Source organism: Anser brachyrhynchus (assembly GCF_964034855.1).
Source record: "Anser brachyrhynchus genome assembly, chromosome: 3".
In the NCBI taxonomy this organism is placed as follows: domain Eukaryota; kingdom Metazoa; phylum Chordata; class Aves; order Anseriformes; family Anatidae; genus Anser; species Anser brachyrhynchus.
This window is the reverse complement of record NC_137696.1, coordinates 45,542,917-45,563,097: the sequence shown is the minus strand read 5'-3', so window position 1 is coordinate 45,563,097 and position 20,181 is coordinate 45,542,917. Positions and strand designations below refer to the sequence as shown.

The 20,181-nt window shown below is 39.1% G+C and overlaps 1 protein-coding gene and 1 long non-coding RNA gene across 15 annotated transcripts in view; one reads left to right on the top strand and one right to left on the bottom strand.

The window, feature by feature from the left end:
- The window catches only part of ACTN2 (actinin alpha 2), an 84,013-nt gene that overhangs the window by 1,602 nt on the left and 62,230 nt on the right, over positions 1–20,181 (top strand). For 9 of the 14 annotated variants that reach the window (XM_080588306.1, XM_080588305.1, XM_080588312.1 and 6 more), the window contains exon 1: positions 13,428–14,040. The exons of 4 other annotated variants lie outside the window; for them this stretch is intronic. In XM_080588306.1, the coding sequence (XP_080444432.1) occupies positions 13,906–14,040 (135 nt within the window). In that variant the 5' untranslated portion in view covers positions 13,428–13,905. Of the gene's footprint in view, positions 1–1,167; positions 1,263–13,427; positions 14,041–20,181 lie in introns of those variants that run through there. One more of the 14 variants, XM_080588298.1, reaches the window with a different exon arrangement.
- Positions 12,085–13,394, bottom strand: LOC308193509. The gene is made up of 2 exons (XR_013949697.1): positions 13,339–13,394; positions 12,085–13,257 (listed from the first exon to the last, which is right to left on the bottom strand). It is a non-coding gene; the product is annotated as an uncharacterized lncRNA (long non-coding RNA).

Below are 20,181 nucleotides of genomic sequence, written 5' to 3'. Positions count from 1 at the left end.
ATTAAAATATATAAACTTTGCAAAGGCCAGAAATCAGTTTCTAAAAAAGTACTATATTATAGTTACCTAATTAAAAGCAGTCATTATATAGCAAAATAATTGCTAATAACTCTCTAGCCAGAGAGATAAACTAGAAGTTGCAAATACTGATCTGTGTTTGGGTTTCCAGAGCTCCTATCCCGCTGTATTCTTCCTGTAGAGAGCTGCAAGAAGTATCTTTATAGAGAAGGAAAAATACTTGGTTTTGATTTAATTTCAGAAAAGTGTTCCATAGGAAAAATACAAGAACAGAAAGTCTGTTAAGAACTATGTTTAGCTAGCACTGTAATTCCTCAGTGGTGAAGCTGACTATCTCAGAGGCTTGTTCCAATTTCTATTTATGTGCATTAAGCTCTGGAGACGTACACTGAACTGCAAAGTGATGCTTTTCTGAACTTAAAATCAAGCCTGTTTCAACCAGTCCTTTTAGATTCCCAGTGCCTGCATTATCACATAGCGAGTCTATGTGGGTGGAGTTCTTGTGGCCATACTACATCTAGGGTTGCCTCTGTTGATGGTTGCTTTTAAACTGCATTTGACACATTGAACTGTCTGCTAAACATTTTTGAGTCTTCGAATGTAACTTTTCACATGCTAATTTATATTTGAAAAAAATGATTTGCTTCAAGCATTTTTTGTGAGCCCATTCACTTCAAAGTGCTGGTGTGTTTGAAAACATTTGATTGAGAGAGAGCTATATCTACCTTAGTAAGTAGTGCAACCCAGTAGGAGGAAATTTGTGGAAAGAAATGGTGCAGAGGAACCGCTGTCCACACTGTATACACGTCAGAGGTGTTACGCCGACTGGATCTTGTTCTGCCCTGTAGGCTAAATTCCTGCTAGGTGTGTTTCTGGAACGCATCTGCTGGTTTGGTTTCTTATGTAGGCCATAGACAGGGAGGAGTTTGAGCTAAAGTGGAGAAGAGAATCACTTCTGATGCAAAACAAGGACTGTTCAGTAGAATACAATAGTAATGTATCAAAATGAAGATAAGGAATTGAGTATTGCCTGTACAGTTTACATGCAAAGTTATGGGCTTGGCCAGTGTTTGTATTATTCTCAAGAGTTTATTAATACGTTTCCTAAGATGATTCTTCTTCCTTCTTACACCACCTCCTGTAATCTAGTGATCCACCATGATTTTGGATTATTAAAACAGTTTTGAAGGAGTTGGAAGAAAGACACCTTTCATACGCTTCGCTATTGCTTGCTAATAATCTTGGTAAGTTTACTGACATTTCCCCATGCCATTGCTAATAGGGAATGTGAGAGTGCTTGACATCCAAAATATGGTCTGATTACAACATGAAGTAATATTAAAACTTTTCTAGAGTATTCACAGGAGTCTTTAATGTCCTTAGAGTAAGTATTAAGTTCTCCAGCTTTTGAAGCAGAAGTAGGTGTTAACAAATATGTGTGGTTAGTGGGGGTATATCTATGCAGAGCTGTAAACGAATCCATAGTCTAGAACAGTGGATTGAACATATTTGAAGCTAAGGTAAGCTTGTCAAGAGATGCATTTTGTTTTGCTGTGGGTTGCAGGAGGCATGCTAATGTTTTGTGGTTTTGGAGGCTGTGCAGTTAAACTTGCTACTCCAAACGTATATATGTGTAATGTTTTTAATTCATATACATCTCTGCTACTTATTGGAAGATTATCATTTATAAGCGAGTATCTGCAGTCTCTGATTTTATGGAGTTTCTGTAATTGTCAGGAAGAAGGGAAGAACAGTACTTTATTGTATACTTTAGGGCTGCAGTAATTTATTTTTCTCTATTTTCGGTTCTTTGTGCTCTCTGTAAAAATGTAGCAGTCACCCTTCACATCTGGACTTTGTTATGCAATGATCAGACAGTACCTTTCTGCAGGGTATACCTTAATAGGCCTCGAGGCCATTATTTTCTTGGCTTGACTTACGTTAGAAGCAAAGAAATTGGAGTTATTGTATCATCTAGATATTCAAATACATGAAACTAGAAAGTTGTGATTTATCTTCCCTATCTTATACTACTCAGCTACAGACTTACCTTTTATGCTTACTTTAGGGAAACTCAGGAGTAACTCTCATGAGGACAGTGGAGTTCTGCAAGCGTGCAGCTGGTGTAACTGGAGGCAGAAACAATCATAATTCAATGGTGCTTGAGGTTGCAGAAAATGGCAGTACTCATAGCTGAAACGGGACTGAAAGGAAAATAATTTTTCAGTTGAACTGAATGGCTGGGAGAAACTTGCTTGCTAGGCACTATATCAAGCACATCATCGACTTACTGACCACTGTGGCAGTCAGTATCATGTTTCCCTGGCTTTTCTTGGAAAATGTATTGCAGCTTCCCCCAGCCATAGATTCTCATGTGTAGCTGCATTCCAGATCTAAAAATAAATAGAAACCCTCTGGATGGGTTGGAGAAGGGGCTATTTTGGGGACTCTACTGTATTAAAGGTTTTATGATACGGTACTACAAACTCCGGGCTTCTAATCAAAAATTATTGTAAAGGAAGCTTTTAAATATTTATTCTAGAGAAGAAGAAATAACCCCTAAATAAAAAAACAAGATGCTTCAGCTAGGCACATGCAGTGAAAGCATTGGCTTGAAAACAGTAGGCAATGGCTGTCTTCATAACTCTGTATTCCTACAAGATAGGCCTAGTTTGTTCCTAAAACATCAGGGGTAGTAGAGATCACAAAAACTGAAGGGAAAAAACAGTTCTTCTATTGCTGAGCTACAGATGGATTATGATATTTTTGATGTTTGTGTATTGTAAAAAAATCAGCTAGAAAGTTGGATTTCCATGAATGCTCAATTGTTGCAATGAAAAATAGGCAACTGTCTCATGGTTGCTGTGACTGCGATTGTTCTTTGTCATGATTTGATATTTATTAGGCTGAGAAAAAGTATTCTTTGTGTATATGTTAGCTGCTTACTGTTAAGAAAAGATACCTTTGCTAGACAATCTACGGAGAAAGTAGGTGCCATGGATCTACTGTGGTACTTGTGAGTTGTGGTGTTTAATGTGTTGGGAGAACTTGGGAACGGGAGTGTGGCTATTTGGGACTTGGATGTAATAGGCAATAAGAGGACTGTTGGGTACTAGACATGCCTCATCTTTCATAGCAGGGCTGTAAATGATGAAAGAGAAACTTAACTGAAGGTTGGAAGAAGGAAAAGTGATCAATAAGAAGCATGCTTCTTAACGCAGCATGCTTTTCTTACTGCAGTATACTGTCTTGCTATCACCTCTCTGCTGCCTCTGTTATTCAAGCAAATGGCAAGTGTTGGAATAACAGCAGATCTCATATGGTGCAGCTACCCATTCCTGACCTGCAGCTGTTCAAATCGCTATTTACTTGGCAGGCCAGCCAGTTGCTGTTTTTTTGGTTGTGTGGTTTTATTTTTTTTAAATGCTGAGATGAATCACATCTTTCTCTCTGAAGGAGAAAGTGTCGTTCCTGTCCAGATGCACTAAATACCTTTAAGCTTGTTCTCAGGCTGGCCCTTGAAGCCAGTGCCACTTTCATTTCTTCATTTACCTCAGTCACTGCCAGTCACACCTTTTCCATACCTGGTGGAATATGTGGTTTAAACTAGAATGAGCTTGTGACTTTAGATGATAATGTCTAAAGGCAATATGATTGACATTCAGTGGCAGAAGGTGGAAGATGCACCTGCTGATTTTGCTGTGTGCTTATGTTCAATTACATATTTTTTATTTATCTATTTTCTAAAATTTATTTTGCACATCTTTACATAGGAATGAATTACATGTTCATGTAATGCCTAGCACAGTGGCACTATGAACACTGGCAATGACTGAACAAGTTCCTTTAAACATATGTATGCATATATATGAGATATTAATCCTGTAATATCTAGAGAATATTAAGAAGTGCATTCTTGTGATATTGCATGATACAAAGTATCTGCAATCCCCCCCCCCCCCCCCCCCCCAAAGAAAAAACTTAGAATTTCTTTGCGTTTCAGTACAGTTTTAAAAAATGTTTGGGTTTTGTATTTGCTTTCGTTGTGCCTTGGAAACTGTTCATACTGGTATGTACTTTGGGGATTCCTGGTGGAGAGAAAACTAACTGTTCTTAGAAGAAATAACGTGTTTGATTTAGGTGGCAAGGGTATGCAACTGAGTTTTACAGATAAGCCCAGATCTCTAAATCTGTTAACTTGCTAGAGATACCATGTTGTCAGACCTAAAATAGTGGCCTTGCTGTCTCGAGATGATGTAAAGGCTTGGTGCTCCCTTTCATAAAATAGACTTGACAAATGGAAATGTTCTTGGTAACAGCTAGTAACTGTTACTGGCAGAAGGTTATGTCGGTGTTTTCTGTGATGCATTTCTTGCTCTCTGGCATTCTGCATGTATTGTGTATGCCACTGAAGAGAGCTCTTTGCAGAGGAACTACTTGAGAGAGACTTGGAGATCCAGTGGCATCAGAGGCAGTTCCTTGGACACACTGAGAAGAGGGTCCTATTTCTGCAGAAGGCTTGAGAGGCACTTAGGGGGTAGGAAGGCAGCCTGGCATTGAACATCTCATGAAGGGGAGTGTGTGGCTCTGAGAATCAGGTGATTCTGACACTGTTGCTGATACACCTCCTTTAATTAAGCCTGGAGGCTGGAGGCAAAGCAGTTCCTGTGGCGATGCTCTCAAATACTGCATAGAAGAGGTTCCACTTAAGAATCTTACCTTCATACTTTACCTGTGATAGGACCCTTTTGGTTTGTAATACCTACTAATTGTAACAGTTTGGTGATGTATGTGTCTTGTTTCAGTCTATAGAGGGGGAACAAAGCATTTTAAACAATTTATGACTAATTTCAACTTCAGAATGTGTCTAGTCTGTCTGTGTCAACATAAAAGATTTCAAGACTGTTGTGAGTGAATCTGCAACAGACAGACCTAAGATCCAAAGAAACAGAATGACTCTTGTTGTTGGCCTATTGTAGTAAATCTGGATTAACTTCCACTGCCATCGGGGAATGTAAACAGAAAGCTTTTACCTTTTAGTGTGCGGAACATGATGTTTCTTGAGCAGAAGCTGTAATGGTTTTATTATTGTTAAGGTGCACTGGAAACCTTTATTACTTTTGTTAACATTTTTTATGAGCTGTCTTCCAATTCAGAATTTATTTTTAATTTCTTAATTTATAAAGTATTTATAATCAGTTATAGAACAGATATCTTAAAAAAAAAATATAATTAAGATTACAAGTCAATTAATTGTGGGCTATGCCAGAGTTGAAGTTTTCCAAGCAATCTTAAGTCATATGCTTTGTAGGTTTCACAATGCAAACTTTAACTGCATAGTCACAATCTCCTTTTCTCCAGAAATCAGAAATCCTTCTTTGTTTAGTGTATTGCATAAGTAGAGTTCCACAGCATTATGATTTCTTTCTTCTTTTTTTTTTTTTTTTATTCAGTGGAGGTCTGTTGCATGCAGTTGAAGCATGTTCCCCAAATATAAAATAAATTATATTCATCTCTGGTTGTCACTGTATTTCTACTTGTCTTTGAGTATTCCAAATCTATAGGGTATTCAATTTTCATATGTATCCTTACACTTTGTTGTTATTATTGGCCTACAGAAAGAAAACTGAGGCACATGCTCCCAATTGACAATAGATCCATTTCCCCATCCAGTGGATAGTTTTAGGATAGTGAATGTTGGTCCTGCAGATTTTGTCTCTTCTCTAAGTGCTCTACAGAGTACAGTTATTTTTTTTTTCTTTCCCACTGAATGGGCATTGCAGTTTGTACATTTAGGTCGAGCAGAGTCCTATATTTGCTTGATATTTCCATCATGCATTGTTTTAAACATTTTCTCCTGCAATTGAAAGTGCTTTCTGTGACTCTTGACTTCCACCACTTAACAGTACAAAATTAGCCCCCGTATTTGCAGGGCCCGTCCTGGCCCATCAGTCTCATTTTCCATAGATCATCTGTGTGGCAGGGTGACCTATGAAGGAGGTGTAAGGGGGTTGCCTAGCCATGAGGAATGAGTCGAAAAGTTTCTTGGTGTTCTAGAAGCTCATTCATGACTCAGTGGTTTCCCTTACAGAAGCCCCAGGTATATCTGAATCCATCCATTTCATGGATGAACTTTGATCCATGCAGTTCAATCCATCCATGAAGTGCAAAACCAGCTTTTTGCTGAATGCTTTCATCAGGGGAAAAAAGGCCAGGGAAGATGTGTTCAGCCTGTCTCAACTAAAACAATGAATTCCAGAGTTCATACTATAAATACATGTGGAGCCTTACAGCCTATAGGGCTCATCTTTGTTCTAGTTCCTGACTCTATGTGTATGAACTGTTATCATATGAACTGGAAAAATACCCAGAACAGCATCTGACTTGGAAAAAAAGCAGTTTCAGTTCAGTTAAGAAATTCAGGAAGTTAACAGCTATTTTAGATCTAACTATGGGGCATAACAGAGATCTAGATTGCATATTATCGCAACTCTGCTACATTTATCCTGTAAATGAACTGTCTTCAAAGTGAAGAAGCGTGCAAATAATTTTTCTGCACATACGCTGATCTGAACTTTCACAGAGAGAGAGATGAGCCAATTAAGAAACAAATGACTCATCCACATCCAGACATTGAGAATAGACAAGAGTCATCAGCATGAGTGGATTGTTGTTGGTAGCTTTCAAGAACAACCAGTCTTGTACTGGAAAGTATGTTGTCCAAAACTGATACCCATTGCTCCTGAGATGAGAATATGGCCAAAGTTAGTGAGGGAGGTCATAGCTGGAAAAAGAACAATTGTCTTCAGAACCGGAATTGGAAAATACAGGCCTTGCTTTAACGTCAGGCACAGCAGGAACACTGCTCATTTTCTCCGTGCTGATTCTTAATATACCTAAGTGTCAGAGTAAAGCTTTGTTGGACAGGATGCAAGGACAGGAGTTCTGGAAAAGAAAAACTTGCACAATGTGTTGCAGAAAGAACATGTCTGTGTTTGGCAGTAATTCAGGTTGAGCCCAATGTTGCCTTATACAGGGATGAATTTGCCTGTTTTACTGATCTTTGTGTCACTCCTGTAGAATGAACAATAAGTAGTTAGTATTCCTTTTTACAGACTAGCAATTTGTTCAAACAGGTTGTCTTCTTGGGTGTATTATTTTAATTTCGTTGACGTTAATGAAATTACGTTGGTGTATCTGGAAGGAGAAATGAGGGCACAGAGACGGCAACTTCTCTAAGGTCATTCGGTGAATCTGTACAAATGCTGAGATTAGAACACAGCAGTGTCTGATATCCTGTGCCCATAATCTCTACCTCATACCTCAGTGATTTAAAACCTGCCAGGTCTCCTCTGTGCCCCCTAGATAACTGTTGTCTGGAAACTCTGACTTAGTTGACATCCTTTGGTTCTAGATAAATAAAGGCATGTTGTCTCTGTATTCCTTATCTCATACACACATCTGTGTTCTCTTTTCTCACTGTGACCAAAGCTATTGCTGAATAATGTTGTGTTTAGAAAAAAGAGAAATGTCTCAAGTAAATCAGTCACGGATCACACACAGGCTGGCTGGCTAAGGGGTTTTTTTTGAGCTGGTTCTATTCATGAAGTACAAACTGTGTAGCCAGTTGCAGGCTTCAGCATTGCCTTAGGCCCCCAGTTTCTTCCTTGCTTTGTATCTTTGTGTGATAAGGCTAAGCCAACATAAAACAGGAGCACAGCCAGGGTTCTCAGAACACATGATGGCTGTTCTGAAGGGTTGTAATAGGCCATGCTATACTCCCAGTCCTGCTCCTTACACTCTCATCACTGAACCATTTTTAAAATCCTGGCTCCATCTCACCATTTTTTCCAATCCTATGCCAGCACTATTTGTAGTTTCCACACCTGTTACTGTGTGTATTACGTTGTAACTGCATATTGCTCTACAAGTTCAGTCTGCTAACAGGCTGACTGCAGTGTTGCTTATAAATTACCATATACATTTTCCAGTTTTTATTTGATGTTACATTTCTAATCTCTGCAAAGTGTCTATCAAAACTTCTGATTTTGTTTAGTTCACGATTTATTCTGTTTTTGTGAGTTGCATCTACTCAGACAAGAACCATTAAACAACAGAAGTGTCCTCAGGAAGCTAGCTCAAATGATTAGGGAGTTCTGGTATCATGTTATTTTCTGAAATATTTAATAGAGATGTGGTGGAATTTAAGGGCTGAGGGCTCTTCTCATTCACAAAATGTGTGATCTTGCGTAGTGCAGCATGGCAGCAGCCATGGCTAGAGGGTGTGCCCACTGCTCTGCTGTATCTTTCTGTGCTCACATCCCAGTTTGTGATTGGTATTATGTAGCACATGCTACTACATACTAGTGTAGTGATACTGTGGCAGAGACCAGATTTTGAACGTTTCCTGCTAATGTTTGCCTTGAAGCCTTTCTGAGAACCAGGACCACCTGCTCTGCAGGCTACACGGCTGCAGGCGTGGCTCCAGGGACGATAGGGACGTGCCCTCCAGTGTATGAGGGACCCTGAATGCTGGAGCAAGCCTGGCATACTAGTGTACCGCCAGGCATGTTTGCAGGCTATACACAGGCCTATGAGACAGATGGAGGTGCAGTAGGTAAAGCACACTGTAATTTTAATTGTTCTGTGGGTTGATCAGGGCTTTTAGAGATAAAACGCCTCTGCTCCAAACAATTTGTGTTCTAGGTGGACATTAAAAACCGAAGGAAGCTTTGCTGACTCTATTTTAGAGATGGGAGAGTGCAGCACAATAAGCTTGTTTATCTCAGAGGGAACGGTCTAATGGGTCAACACTTAGCTTTTTAGGATAAATTTACTTGAAGTGACTTGCTGAAGGTTACAGAGGGCATCTTCAGCTGGTGCGGATCACCCAGTGTCTCAGCCCCGTGATTTTCCTTCCGCACAAAGGGTTGGCAACAGCCAGTGATCTCAGTGCAGTCAGCATTTTCTCCATACTCCTGAAGCCCAAGCTATGCTTTGGTAGTATTTGTCTGTCCTATAAATGTTTCTTGCTACACTTCATCCATGGCTGAATTTCAGGGGCAGAGTAAGTTGTTTCTATATATAGTTGATGAAGCACTTTGAGATCTTTTGACGATGGCAGTTGTTTCTATGAAGTCAGCAATGCATTTTTTTCATCTCTTTCTCCATTTGTATTTCTAAACCTGTCACTTGAAGGAGCATACTTTTAAAATACATATATATAGTGCATACTTACTGTTTGTATAGTTAATATTGGAGTTTTTCAGAGTCAAAGCCTGTGTCTCCTGGTACAAGATGTGGGAGAGCTAATAAGCTCTGTGTTCACAGTGCTGCTTTGCCTTAACTCAGAATTATGATATATAACAATCAGAATTTTGGTTCCTGTATGTATGTGTCTTTGCTCTCTTCCCTCCCTTCCTTCTGTATGTGTTAATTCCAGGAATATGAAGTGAGTTTTACATTTATTCATATTTCTTTACATATTTAACACCTTTTTTTTTTTTTTTCCTGAAATGAAAGAGGCCTGTGTTTATTGCAATGGGGGGAAAAAAAAAAGGCTTGTTTCTCTCAAACTCCCATAAATAAACACATAACACTTGTCCTTTTCTGTTTAGGTTTATTTGGGAAATTCATATGTCATTTTTAACAGAATCCAACATTTTGGCCCAATCTTAATGATCTTTAATTCATTTTTTTTTGCTGGTTAAGCTTTAAAGTAGTAGATACCTGCTGCAAGCAAAGGGAGATTCTGAGGGAGTTATGACATGCTTTGAAAATAAAAGGGCTTTTTGATCACTCTTAAGATTCTGTTAGCAGTTTAAGTAAGTGAACAGTCACTTTGAATTTTTTGGTTTCATTGACTTCTTTCCTGAAAAATCATCCTACTGTTCTTTTTCACAGATAAACAAGCTGTGCATATGGAAAGATGCTTGCTTAAAGGCTTCTGATTTATGGAGCTCTCATAAGGTCCTCTATCTTCCTGTGGCCTTTCTGAGAAGATTTTGGCAGATGGTGGTCTGTTGTGTTCCTATACAGAAATGTTAAAAGTGAAAACTAATGGTGATCACTTTCACATCAGCTGATTATTTCACAGGTGATTATTTAAGTAGAGAAATCTGGCTTATTTCTTATTCTAAATCTCATTAAGTTCAAATAGAAGAATAAACTGGAGAAACATCACTGAAATTTTAAGCATTTTTAAAGTTCTATTAAGAAGTTGGATTTTCTGAGAGTTTAAGAGGGAAGAATAAGAAATAGGTCAGAGGAATTGAAAGTCTGGTGAACAGTAAAGATATGGAGGAGTGATTTCTCGAAAGAATGATATGACAGGTTATTGGGGAGCAAATGGATGTTAAAAATAAACCGTGAGATAATTTCTGTTTAATTAAAAAAGGCAATAAAGGCTGACACAGGAAGTGAAAACAGTGGTAACTAAAGGTAGTTAGAAAAGCCCTTTGTCTCTCAAGGAACTTAAAGCAATATGTGCCAAGAGGCTTTTGCTTAGATGATATTAGTTTCAAAGATCCTTCGTAGGTCGTAACTGTGATAAGAAATACTGAATGAGTTCACTCACAGACCTGCTCCTCCTGTTTGGAAAGTTCTGGCTTTCTTGGTGCTCCTCTTGCATGGAAAGTGAAAATCATATCTTGTGGTCATGGTGTTCTTTGGGGGGTAAAGGCATTCTCCTGGGTAAGCCTTTACTGGCATTTATGTTAGTGTGAACTACAACTGCATATCTCTCATCAAATAAAATATAAAAATAGTTGACAATTCTGCACTGCTATCTCCACTTTTGATCTCCCAGAGCCACCTTATTTCTTTTAATACGTTTAGAAAACATGAATATTCTTTTTGCCTTAAAAAATTATAAATGATCGGTGTTATTTCTTGCTCAAATACACGTGCGGGATCTCAAGTGCCATGTCAGCTTAAAGTTCTATATATACGTGAGTCACCTTGTTTCTTCTTCTTTCTGTTCTTAGGACTTCTGTCCTTCCTCTCCTGCTCAGCTTGTATATTTCTGTTTTCATTTGATTTCCTGTCTTCTTAGGGACCCACAGTTTCTAGCTGTGCAACTCTGCCAGCTTTAGTGAGGTTAGTCTTAACCTACCTCTGATGTGGAAATAAGCTGATTGAGCACACTGCTGCCTCTCAATGCCTGCTTGACTCGTACTACTCTGCTGGGCTCAGCTTTCCTTTTCTCTAGGTGATCTGGAAGAGGCAGCTCTCTTTGCACTTCAGATTTGGCGTCACAATTCCATTTTGGCTCTCTTTCCACTATAGCCCTCCATTCATATGCTTCTTATTACCATCTGCACAGTTCGTTTATAAAATTAAATTAAAGTAGTAAACAAAATACCAGATACTCCTCCTAATGCTTCATCTATAAATATCTTCCCTGCCTACTCATGCTGTCTGATTAAGGGTCAGTAAACAGTTATTTAGAGAACCTGAAACAGGTCAGATACCATCAAAATAAACAGTTCTTTTAAAATCAGGATATTGCAGTTAGCTTCCTGTTTCATAGTTAAAAAGCTCATCTCTCTCAAAATGCACATTGGTAAAGTTGAAGCCTCTTATTTTGACATTTCCAAAATGAAAAATATTAACATTTTTCATTCTGAAATATTTTTTCATCTAAAGTGAGCTAACATAACCTACCCAAAGTGGATTTTGAAATATTTGCCCCTTACATAAAAATGTGAGTTTATTCCTGTTTGGAATGAACTTGAGGTATTTTTTTTTTTGTTGATGTTGTTCTCTCAGAATGTCTCAGAGGTTCTGTGGTTCTAGGTGTTAGTTCCTTGGAACAATGACGACAATTTGGTTGGCTTTGTTATTAAAGTGCTAAGTTTACCTACTTGAAACATGAAAAAATGGACATACCTTTTCAGAAGTGACCAGCTCTGTTTTGAGTAAATTCAGTTATAATTTTTTTAAGAAAAAAAAAATATATCATTCATTCAGAATTCTACAAAGTGAGGGTAGATTTTCCTTTGATTTCCAGAAATCTAGGTATGGATCTGATTCCAACATTAATATGCAGTGTCATCAGATATTGTCATCACAATGCCTCAGTTTTTATTTCATGACCCAGGCACTCTGGCCCGTGTTATATGATGAGGGCCAGCAAATAGATAAAACACACAAATTACATCAGCATAGACATAATGTGTTCCTACAAGCACATTTTTTTTATAATTGCTATTTTAGACATGAGCTGAGATTTTCCTAAGAGAGTATTTATCTGTGCACAGCATTCATCACCATTTGCATCATTTGAAATGGAAATACTATAGCAACCCTGAGAATATTTGTATTGAGCAGGTGAAAAGTATGTGTTTCTGACTTTGCTTCTTAGTCCTGGAATTTTATTTTTAGACTATTTATCTTGTGGTAGGTACATCAAACTTAAGAAGTTAAGCTCGATTTGACTGCATGAAACATTTGTGTTAGAAACCTCTCTGAATTCAAATTTGTAATCTTAGTGTTACATTTATGAATTTTTTTTTGAAAATTGATGGGTAGATATGAACTGTTCATATGTGTATGGTCATCTAAATTTCAGGGACTTGCAGGATAGAAGACAACTTGGTAGAAAGCAGAGCTTTAATTAGTAGAACTGAGTGCAGGACATATGCTCTCTAGCTGCTGCTTATCCTAGTTATTCGTTCACATTGGTTTAGGCACCTGTAGTTGCCTTTACTGAACACAGTTCTCTCTTGTGTTTGGCTTTGCCATGGCTTCTGAAAGCTCAGCTTTGGTGAGCATTTTTTCTTTGTAAGGTTGAAATATTATCCAGTATGGACACCCGTAGAGAGGATGACCTTGGCCGATAGGTGCAGGCATTGCTGACAGCCTAGCTGAACACAGTAAACTTGCCAATTCCTCGGGAAACGTCGCTAGGACAACTGACGTGATGTGACACAGGAGATAGGGAATATGGTTGCCAATATGCTTGATCTCAGTGCTATCTTGTCAGATTTTACCTTGTGGAGAACACAGGTGGGTGGTTGCTGTCACACATTTTGAAGTCACTGGTTCTGCAGACCTTGTTGTGCCCTCCTAGGTGTCTGCTTTTGGGGTGCACCGGGCGTGTTTCCTGGACAAAAAAGAGCCACGTTGCTTTTCTCAGTTGTGATGCATACTTTCTCGTTTAACTCCAGACCTGATCTCCATGGCCATTGTTTCATCTCCCGGGTGTCCTTTTCTGCGTTGGCTCTGGTGCCCCTTAATCTGAAGAGGACAGTGACAAGTGACTGAAGGGTCCCCATGGACGGATGACAAACCATGTTGTGCTACGTTATCAAACCGTACACGAGCCTTGAGAAATACAAGGAAGTAGATTTAAAAAAAAAAAAAAAGAAAAAGGTCTCATTCGGCGGGCGGGCGGGCGGTAGGTTTTTGGTCAGAGCGGCAGCGCTGGCGGGTCCCGCGGCCCGCCCTCCCCTCCCCTCCCCTCAGCGGCGGCGGCCCCAGCGCGAACCGCGCGGCGCCGGCGGGGGGCGGCCGGCAGGCCACGTGACGGCCCCGCGGCGATAATAAGCCGCGGGCACGGGCAGCGCCGGGCTTCTCCGGGGGGTCAGCCGCAGGGACCTGCAGCAGCGCGGAGAGAGAGAGAGAGCGAGGGAGGGAGGGAAGGAGGAGAGGGAGAAAGAGGGAAGGAAGGGCACCACCGGTCAGTGCCTACCTGTCAGTTTCAGCCTCTGCTCTCGGCAAGACTCGTCGCTATTCACACCCTCTCTCCTTGGAAAAGAAAAAGGAAAAAAAAAAATCAACACTGCTACCTACGGCCCATCAGCAACTAAACTGAACTTTAACGTATATATATATATATATAACTGTAGTAGAAGCCACAGCAGTTGAAGCTGATCCCTGGGTAGAATGAACAGCATGAACCAGATAGAAACAAACATGCAGTACACCTACAACTATGAAGAAGATGAGTACATGACCCAAGAAGAAGAATGGGACAGGGACCTGCTCCTGGACCCAGCATGGGAGAAACAACAAAGGAAGGTCTGGAAATAAAGTCATGTGTGTCTGTATATGTGCATCTTTGTGGAATTATGGCCTCTCTTGTAGCCATGCTACACCTGGAATTGCAGGGTTGTGCAGTAAGGGGTTCTTATTTTGGGAGAGAGTGTGTATTTTCCATTATATAAAGCATGTATGTTATGTATATCATATTTTGAGGAAAAAGCACAAAATTTTTGGATTCTGAATTGAAACCTATGTAAGATGACACTTATTAATGAGAGTCAGATGTGTCTTTTTATATTTTACTGGCAATATTTTGTCGGTACCTCTACATTTATATATTAGTTGTTGATAGAGATTCCAGTGATTTTTAACTTCACTTCCTGGGTCTTCCTTTTCAGAAAGCAGTTTCTGAATTGACGTATGTGCCTGATTGCTTCTCAAAAGGAGTAAATTGCAATTGTAGACAGGGTGATGCATGAAATTGTTCAAATTTGTGCAAAAAAAAAAAAAAAGAAGTTTGCTTGCAGTATTTCTGAGAGAGACTGAGAGATCACTTTCAAAACTGTGATCTGGCTGCTCAGCTCGTATTATAATTTAGTCTTGAATGCAACTGACTGTTACAAAGAAAATATTGCCTAGAAATATATTCAGGATAGGTATGGATAAGTGTATTTAATGAGCTAGGTTCCCACATGCCATTCACTGTCTGGGTAAAAACAGATCTGTAAACTCCTTGGAATATATTATTGTAGAGGAAATATTTCTCTTAGGTATAGGAAAACTATTGTGTCACCAAGCACTACCTATGCCCTGTTTCTGAACATAGGCACAGATTATAACTCTATCACTATTCTTGTCAATGGTTTGGTACTTTAGTAATTTAAGAAAGATCTAATTTCAGAAGACTGAGTTTTAAACAGCACATAGAAGAGAGATGTGAAATATAATAAAGGGTTTGGTACTTCCTAATGTAAAAGGTGATGTTGAAGTCACAGTCAACAGATCTGGGATTAAAAGGTTATCTGCTGGTTGCAAGAAGGAAAAAAAGGGAAGGAAGGAGAGAGAGAATCAGAGCTCTAAACTAAGGTGGTATGTGTTTTTGCTATAGGTGAGCAGCTCACTCCAAAAACTTAAGTAGAAGTTAACAAGTTCTGTGGAATTTGGTTACGGTAATATTTAGCCCATGTCAAATCAAGAAATTGAGAAAATATAGTTGCAAAAATTATATCTGAAGACAATCTGGCCCACTGTTACAGTCATGGCTTCTATGTGACCGTAGAAGTAAGAGCTATTAGAATTGTTGGTCGCCAATGTGTTTGCTTTTCCATTAAAATTGGTAGAGCCAGTGTTTTCCTCACAGTTTTTACTTGTAGCCTTCCTCCTGCTTTGAGTCTGTGCATTTCATTTTCCTGTATTCACATCTGTTTAGATTCTGGTGTAGTGTGATAGTGTGAAAAGTTCAGGGCTAGGTTGAAGTTTATTTTTCTTGATCAGCTTTTCTTGACCAGCTGCTGCAACTCGTAACCAATTATTACACATGAACAATGATGTCCGTTTTACTTTTACACTCTTTAAATGGTGAATTTATATTTATTTTTATGTTTTATAATTGCGGATGAAAGTGATATCAGAATTAAGGATTTGAAATTGCTCAGCTGTAACGCATTGTGATTACATATGATGAGGATTAAGTGTCCAGCATTTCAGACAATGCTGTGTTTTCAAAATAAAGAAATAATGGACATGGTAGTCGATATTCTAATGTAGTTTTCCTAGAATGCAGATAAATAAGAAGAGAATTTGAATTCTGTAGGCTTTCTTTTGTTGCAGTAAATTGCAGTAAATCTCTTGACTTTTACAGAAGAGCAGGGAGTAGTTGATATAAGACCCCACTGCAAAGTCTTTGTCTCCATTCCTCCAAACAGACAGTGCTTCAGCAGAGTCTGCTTTCCCCATTGACAAATGAAAGCTTACTTCCATAGAACAGAGAGACAGTACCTTTGCTACTTTGTTTCCTGTCCCCAGTGCTTGTTTTTAATATTTAAGTGTTACCGCATTTAAGTAAAATTTAGGAAGGGGATCCTCATTCCTTGCCTTGGAAAGGAGTCTGAATTTACTATGATGTGGAAAATAAGTAGTCTCATGTAAAGGTCCTGATGAACTTTTTTAAGATTTCAAGGCTTTTATCTTTTTCTAAAGACAGTTGCAGAAAGTACGTTCTTTATTACCTTATTTATTAGAAAAAGATTGCAGATACATGGGCACTGATCTCTGTTCAAACTGGTAATATAATATAGAAAAGTGATCTCAGTGGAGCCCTGGCAGTTGGCAGCGTATATTTTCTGTTAGACAGTCTTGGATCACACCAAAAATAAATGCCATTGTTTCTATTGTGGGCTGCCCTCTCCAGACTTGCCATTTCAGTGATATGCCTGGTATGAGATCTGTCAACAGATGCTGGTAACACATGATGACGTCCATAGGATTACAATGGATGTGACACCTAATTATAACCATGGTTCATAGAGTATTATGGTCTGCTGTAATCCAGTCTCCTTGGTGGCTGCAGGTGTCAGAATAAATATGAAGTATACTATATGAAAGGAGGCTCACTAGTAGCTTAGCTGTGTCTCTCTGAATGTTAACACCAATTTAAATACTTTGGTTAGGGTAATATTTAGCCCGTGTCAAATCAAGAAATGAAGCAAATACAGCAATTTGACCATTTGGTGCATTAGACGCTATTAGTAAAAACTTAAGATCGTATGGTTGGAAACTTCAGATAGCAAATTTAAAGAAAGACTAAACAAGAAAATAGTTTGTCTTCATCGTATTTTGGATGGATGTGCTATATTCAGTAGGAACTAATTAGAGAACGACAGCCTTTTGAGCATGTTGGTGGAAACCATGAGACTGGAAGCTTCTGAAGTCTACTGCTTAACCCAGTACACTTCCACTGGCCGTGTGTGCATAGACAGCAGTTGAAAGATCTTTGGCAGTGGCCCCTTGTTTCTTCATTACTACACGGAAATCAGAAAGTTAAGTCTGACTGGCCAGAGGTGGTGGGATTGTCTTCTTGACTCTGTAACCTTAGGCTAAGTCAGTTAACCTCCTTATACCTTTTTAACCAGTTTTCCTACTGGTTAAGAAGAGGACAAGAGTGGTGATTTCTAAACAACTGATAGAAGTAGTTGGTTTTATGGTATGTCAGACTGGTCATTAGCCCTTTTTCAGTCACTACTGTGCTGGACTGGAATGGAATTAAAAATCGTGTTAGCTCCTAGTGGAAGACTTAAAATATGCTCTCTCTTCTCTCCATGTTATATTTCTGTCTTAACTTGCAAAAGAAGTTTGACAAATTCTGCAAGCCTTTTAATTTTCACTAGCCTGTATTTCAGTATAACTTTAACATAGGAAAATACAATATCCCTTAGCTTAGGAAACCTAGAACAACTTTACTTAAAATGCAAATATACTGTATTGTTTGCAGCATGTCTGAACTGCCAACACTGTTTAGCAAGTTGTTAAACAGTACTTTTTCTTTCATTTACATTTCCAATGTGACCTATAAGGATTTATCTGCTTTACCTCCTTTGGCTGGTAATACAACTCCGGTTGTCCTTGAAAAAAAAAAACACCAAACAAAAAAACAACAAACTAAAAAACTAAATATATAAATTTAGAAGCCACAACTATGGCAAATTCTTTGGAAGAAGAGACCAGGACTATATATTATGGATAAAATGCTTCTTTTCCTTGTGTTGGCACAACTTCATTAAGTTCAGCAGATTAGAGAGGTTCACTGCAGCCTGAAAGAGAAATTGACCTTGTGTTCAGTCTGACTTCAGGGTCTATAAATACAGTTACAGTCAGTGTCCCGGATTCACTCTGAAGTCTGTGTGGTCTTCTATGGATGGAATCTAAATACATTTCTTATCAGAAACCTCTTCCTGGAAGAAAGTCTACTGGTGAATGAGAAGACAGATAACTAGTAGAGGCATATGTCTTCATTCTTCAAACAGGAATAGGAGAGAAATGATCAAGCTTGAATTAATGAAAAATAAATGTGAGGCAGAAAAATATTGGCAGGAGAGGCTGGATGCCACCAGGAAAGTTCAGTACTGTAGAACCACATCCTCATGGATTTACAGGCTCTGGGCTGAAGTAATTGGCATGGAGAATATGGCAATATCTATTTTTCATACATATATATATTTTTTAGATTCTATGGAAATAATCAGTGGTGGGTTTTTATTGTTTGCCTTTTTTTTTTCAGACTGTACAAAATTCTTTCCTCAAATAATTAGCCTTGGGATTAAAGTCTCACAAAACATACAGAAACAGTCCATCTCTTGAGGTTTTTCAGTGAGGTGACACTTTTTACCTATGTGGAATCCCAGTGGGATTGTTGAGAAGCTACAGAGATTCCCCTCTGTAAGTGAGCACCAAGAACACGATCTACACAAACCAGCAGTGAACGTAGGATTGTGAGGGAGGGAAGAGGTACACTTCTCTTCCCTCCCTCACAAAGTTGTAGTGTCTCTAGTCCTATGGAGAGTTGCAGTGAGGGTAGATGAACTCTGTATAGAAATATGGATGAGTTTACCCCTTGCTCTGTATGATTGGTCTCTTAGAGATTAGTGCTAGTTAAAATAGTAACATGTTAAATTCCTCTTGCTGATGTTAGTTGCATGGAATGGTGTTCGAGAAGAGCATGCTGAAAGGATAGTGGAATGATCATATTTTGTCAAGGTGCTTCGTATTCTATCTTGGAAACTATCAATGAAGCATGCAGCTGAGAGGGCTCTGAATAAGGTGGTGCTTATATATGAAGGAAAATGCAAGTAAAGCTATCATGAAATTCACACATTAGGAAATGATTATGGAAGTAGATTTTTAGAAAGGAAAGGTTTTCTCTATCAATACCAAATGTGAGGAATCAAGATACTACTAAGCATTATTTTTTTCTATTTAAACTCAAACAGCCCCCTCAATGATGACCCATTGCAGGCTCTATGCTTTTGTCAAATGAAGAATTTCTACAATTCCAGTTTAACTGTTAATTGCCACCCATTCCCAAATATCTGCCAGAAACAAAACTGTATGGTTCTGAAAAGAAGCTGTAGAATCATAGAATCACAAAACGGTTTGAGTTGGAAGGGACCTTAAAGATCACCCAGTTCCAGCCCCCTGCCATGGGCAGGGACACCTCCCACCAGGTTGCCCAAAGCCCCAGCCAACCTGGCCTTGAACACCTCCAGGGATGGGGCACCCACAGCTTCTCTGGGCAGCCTGTTCCAGGGCCTTACCACCCTCATAGTAAAGAATTTCTTCCTAATGTCTAATCTAAATCTACCCTTTTTCATTTTAAAGCCATTCCCCCTTGTCCTATTGCTACAATCCCTGATAAAGAGTCCCTCCCCATCTTTGCCGTAGGGGAGGGCTTTTATAAGGTCTCCCCAGAGCCTTCTCTTCTCTAGGCTGAGCAACCCCAACTCTTTTCCTGTCTGATAAGAAACATTTTGTAATATGAAACAAAGCCTACCAGCTTCATACATACACTCAGATATGCAGCACAGCTTCCCCTGAAATTTGTATGGTGAAAGGTCTTCAGATACCCTGATCCTATTAGTAAGACAATAAGGACTGGAAGAAAGTGTGGATCTAAGTGGGTTTCCATAAGCTGCAACCAAGGTGCTTAAGGGCTAGAGGAAAGCTGTGTGTTAAGCAGTAGACTTTGCTATAATCTCTTGGGGAAGGAAGGTCTGCATCTTTTGCTGTGTTTGGGTCTGTGTTTGGGTCGTTGGAGAGCTGACTAGAGAAATATGGGAGGTATTTGCTAGCAAGAGCACTGAGGGTCCTCAACCCTCAAACTAAGACAGCTTTGCAAGCTGAACTTTGTCTGCTTTTTGCTAATGGGGCAACACAGTTCAAAATCTTCCACCAAAGCATATCCACTGTCTTACAAGTAAGACAAAGGGGTTTCATCGCTGTGATGGACAAATCAGATACCAAGTGCCTAACATAAATTCAATCACTGTTGCACAAATTCAGACCTGTGTACTGATGTTTCGTTTAGGTAGTCATTTCTGTATTGTACTGATTAAATTTCAGTGAGACTGAGCAAAAGGATTTTCTTTACTTGTGAGTACTACGTAGATATTGGTAGTATTTCAG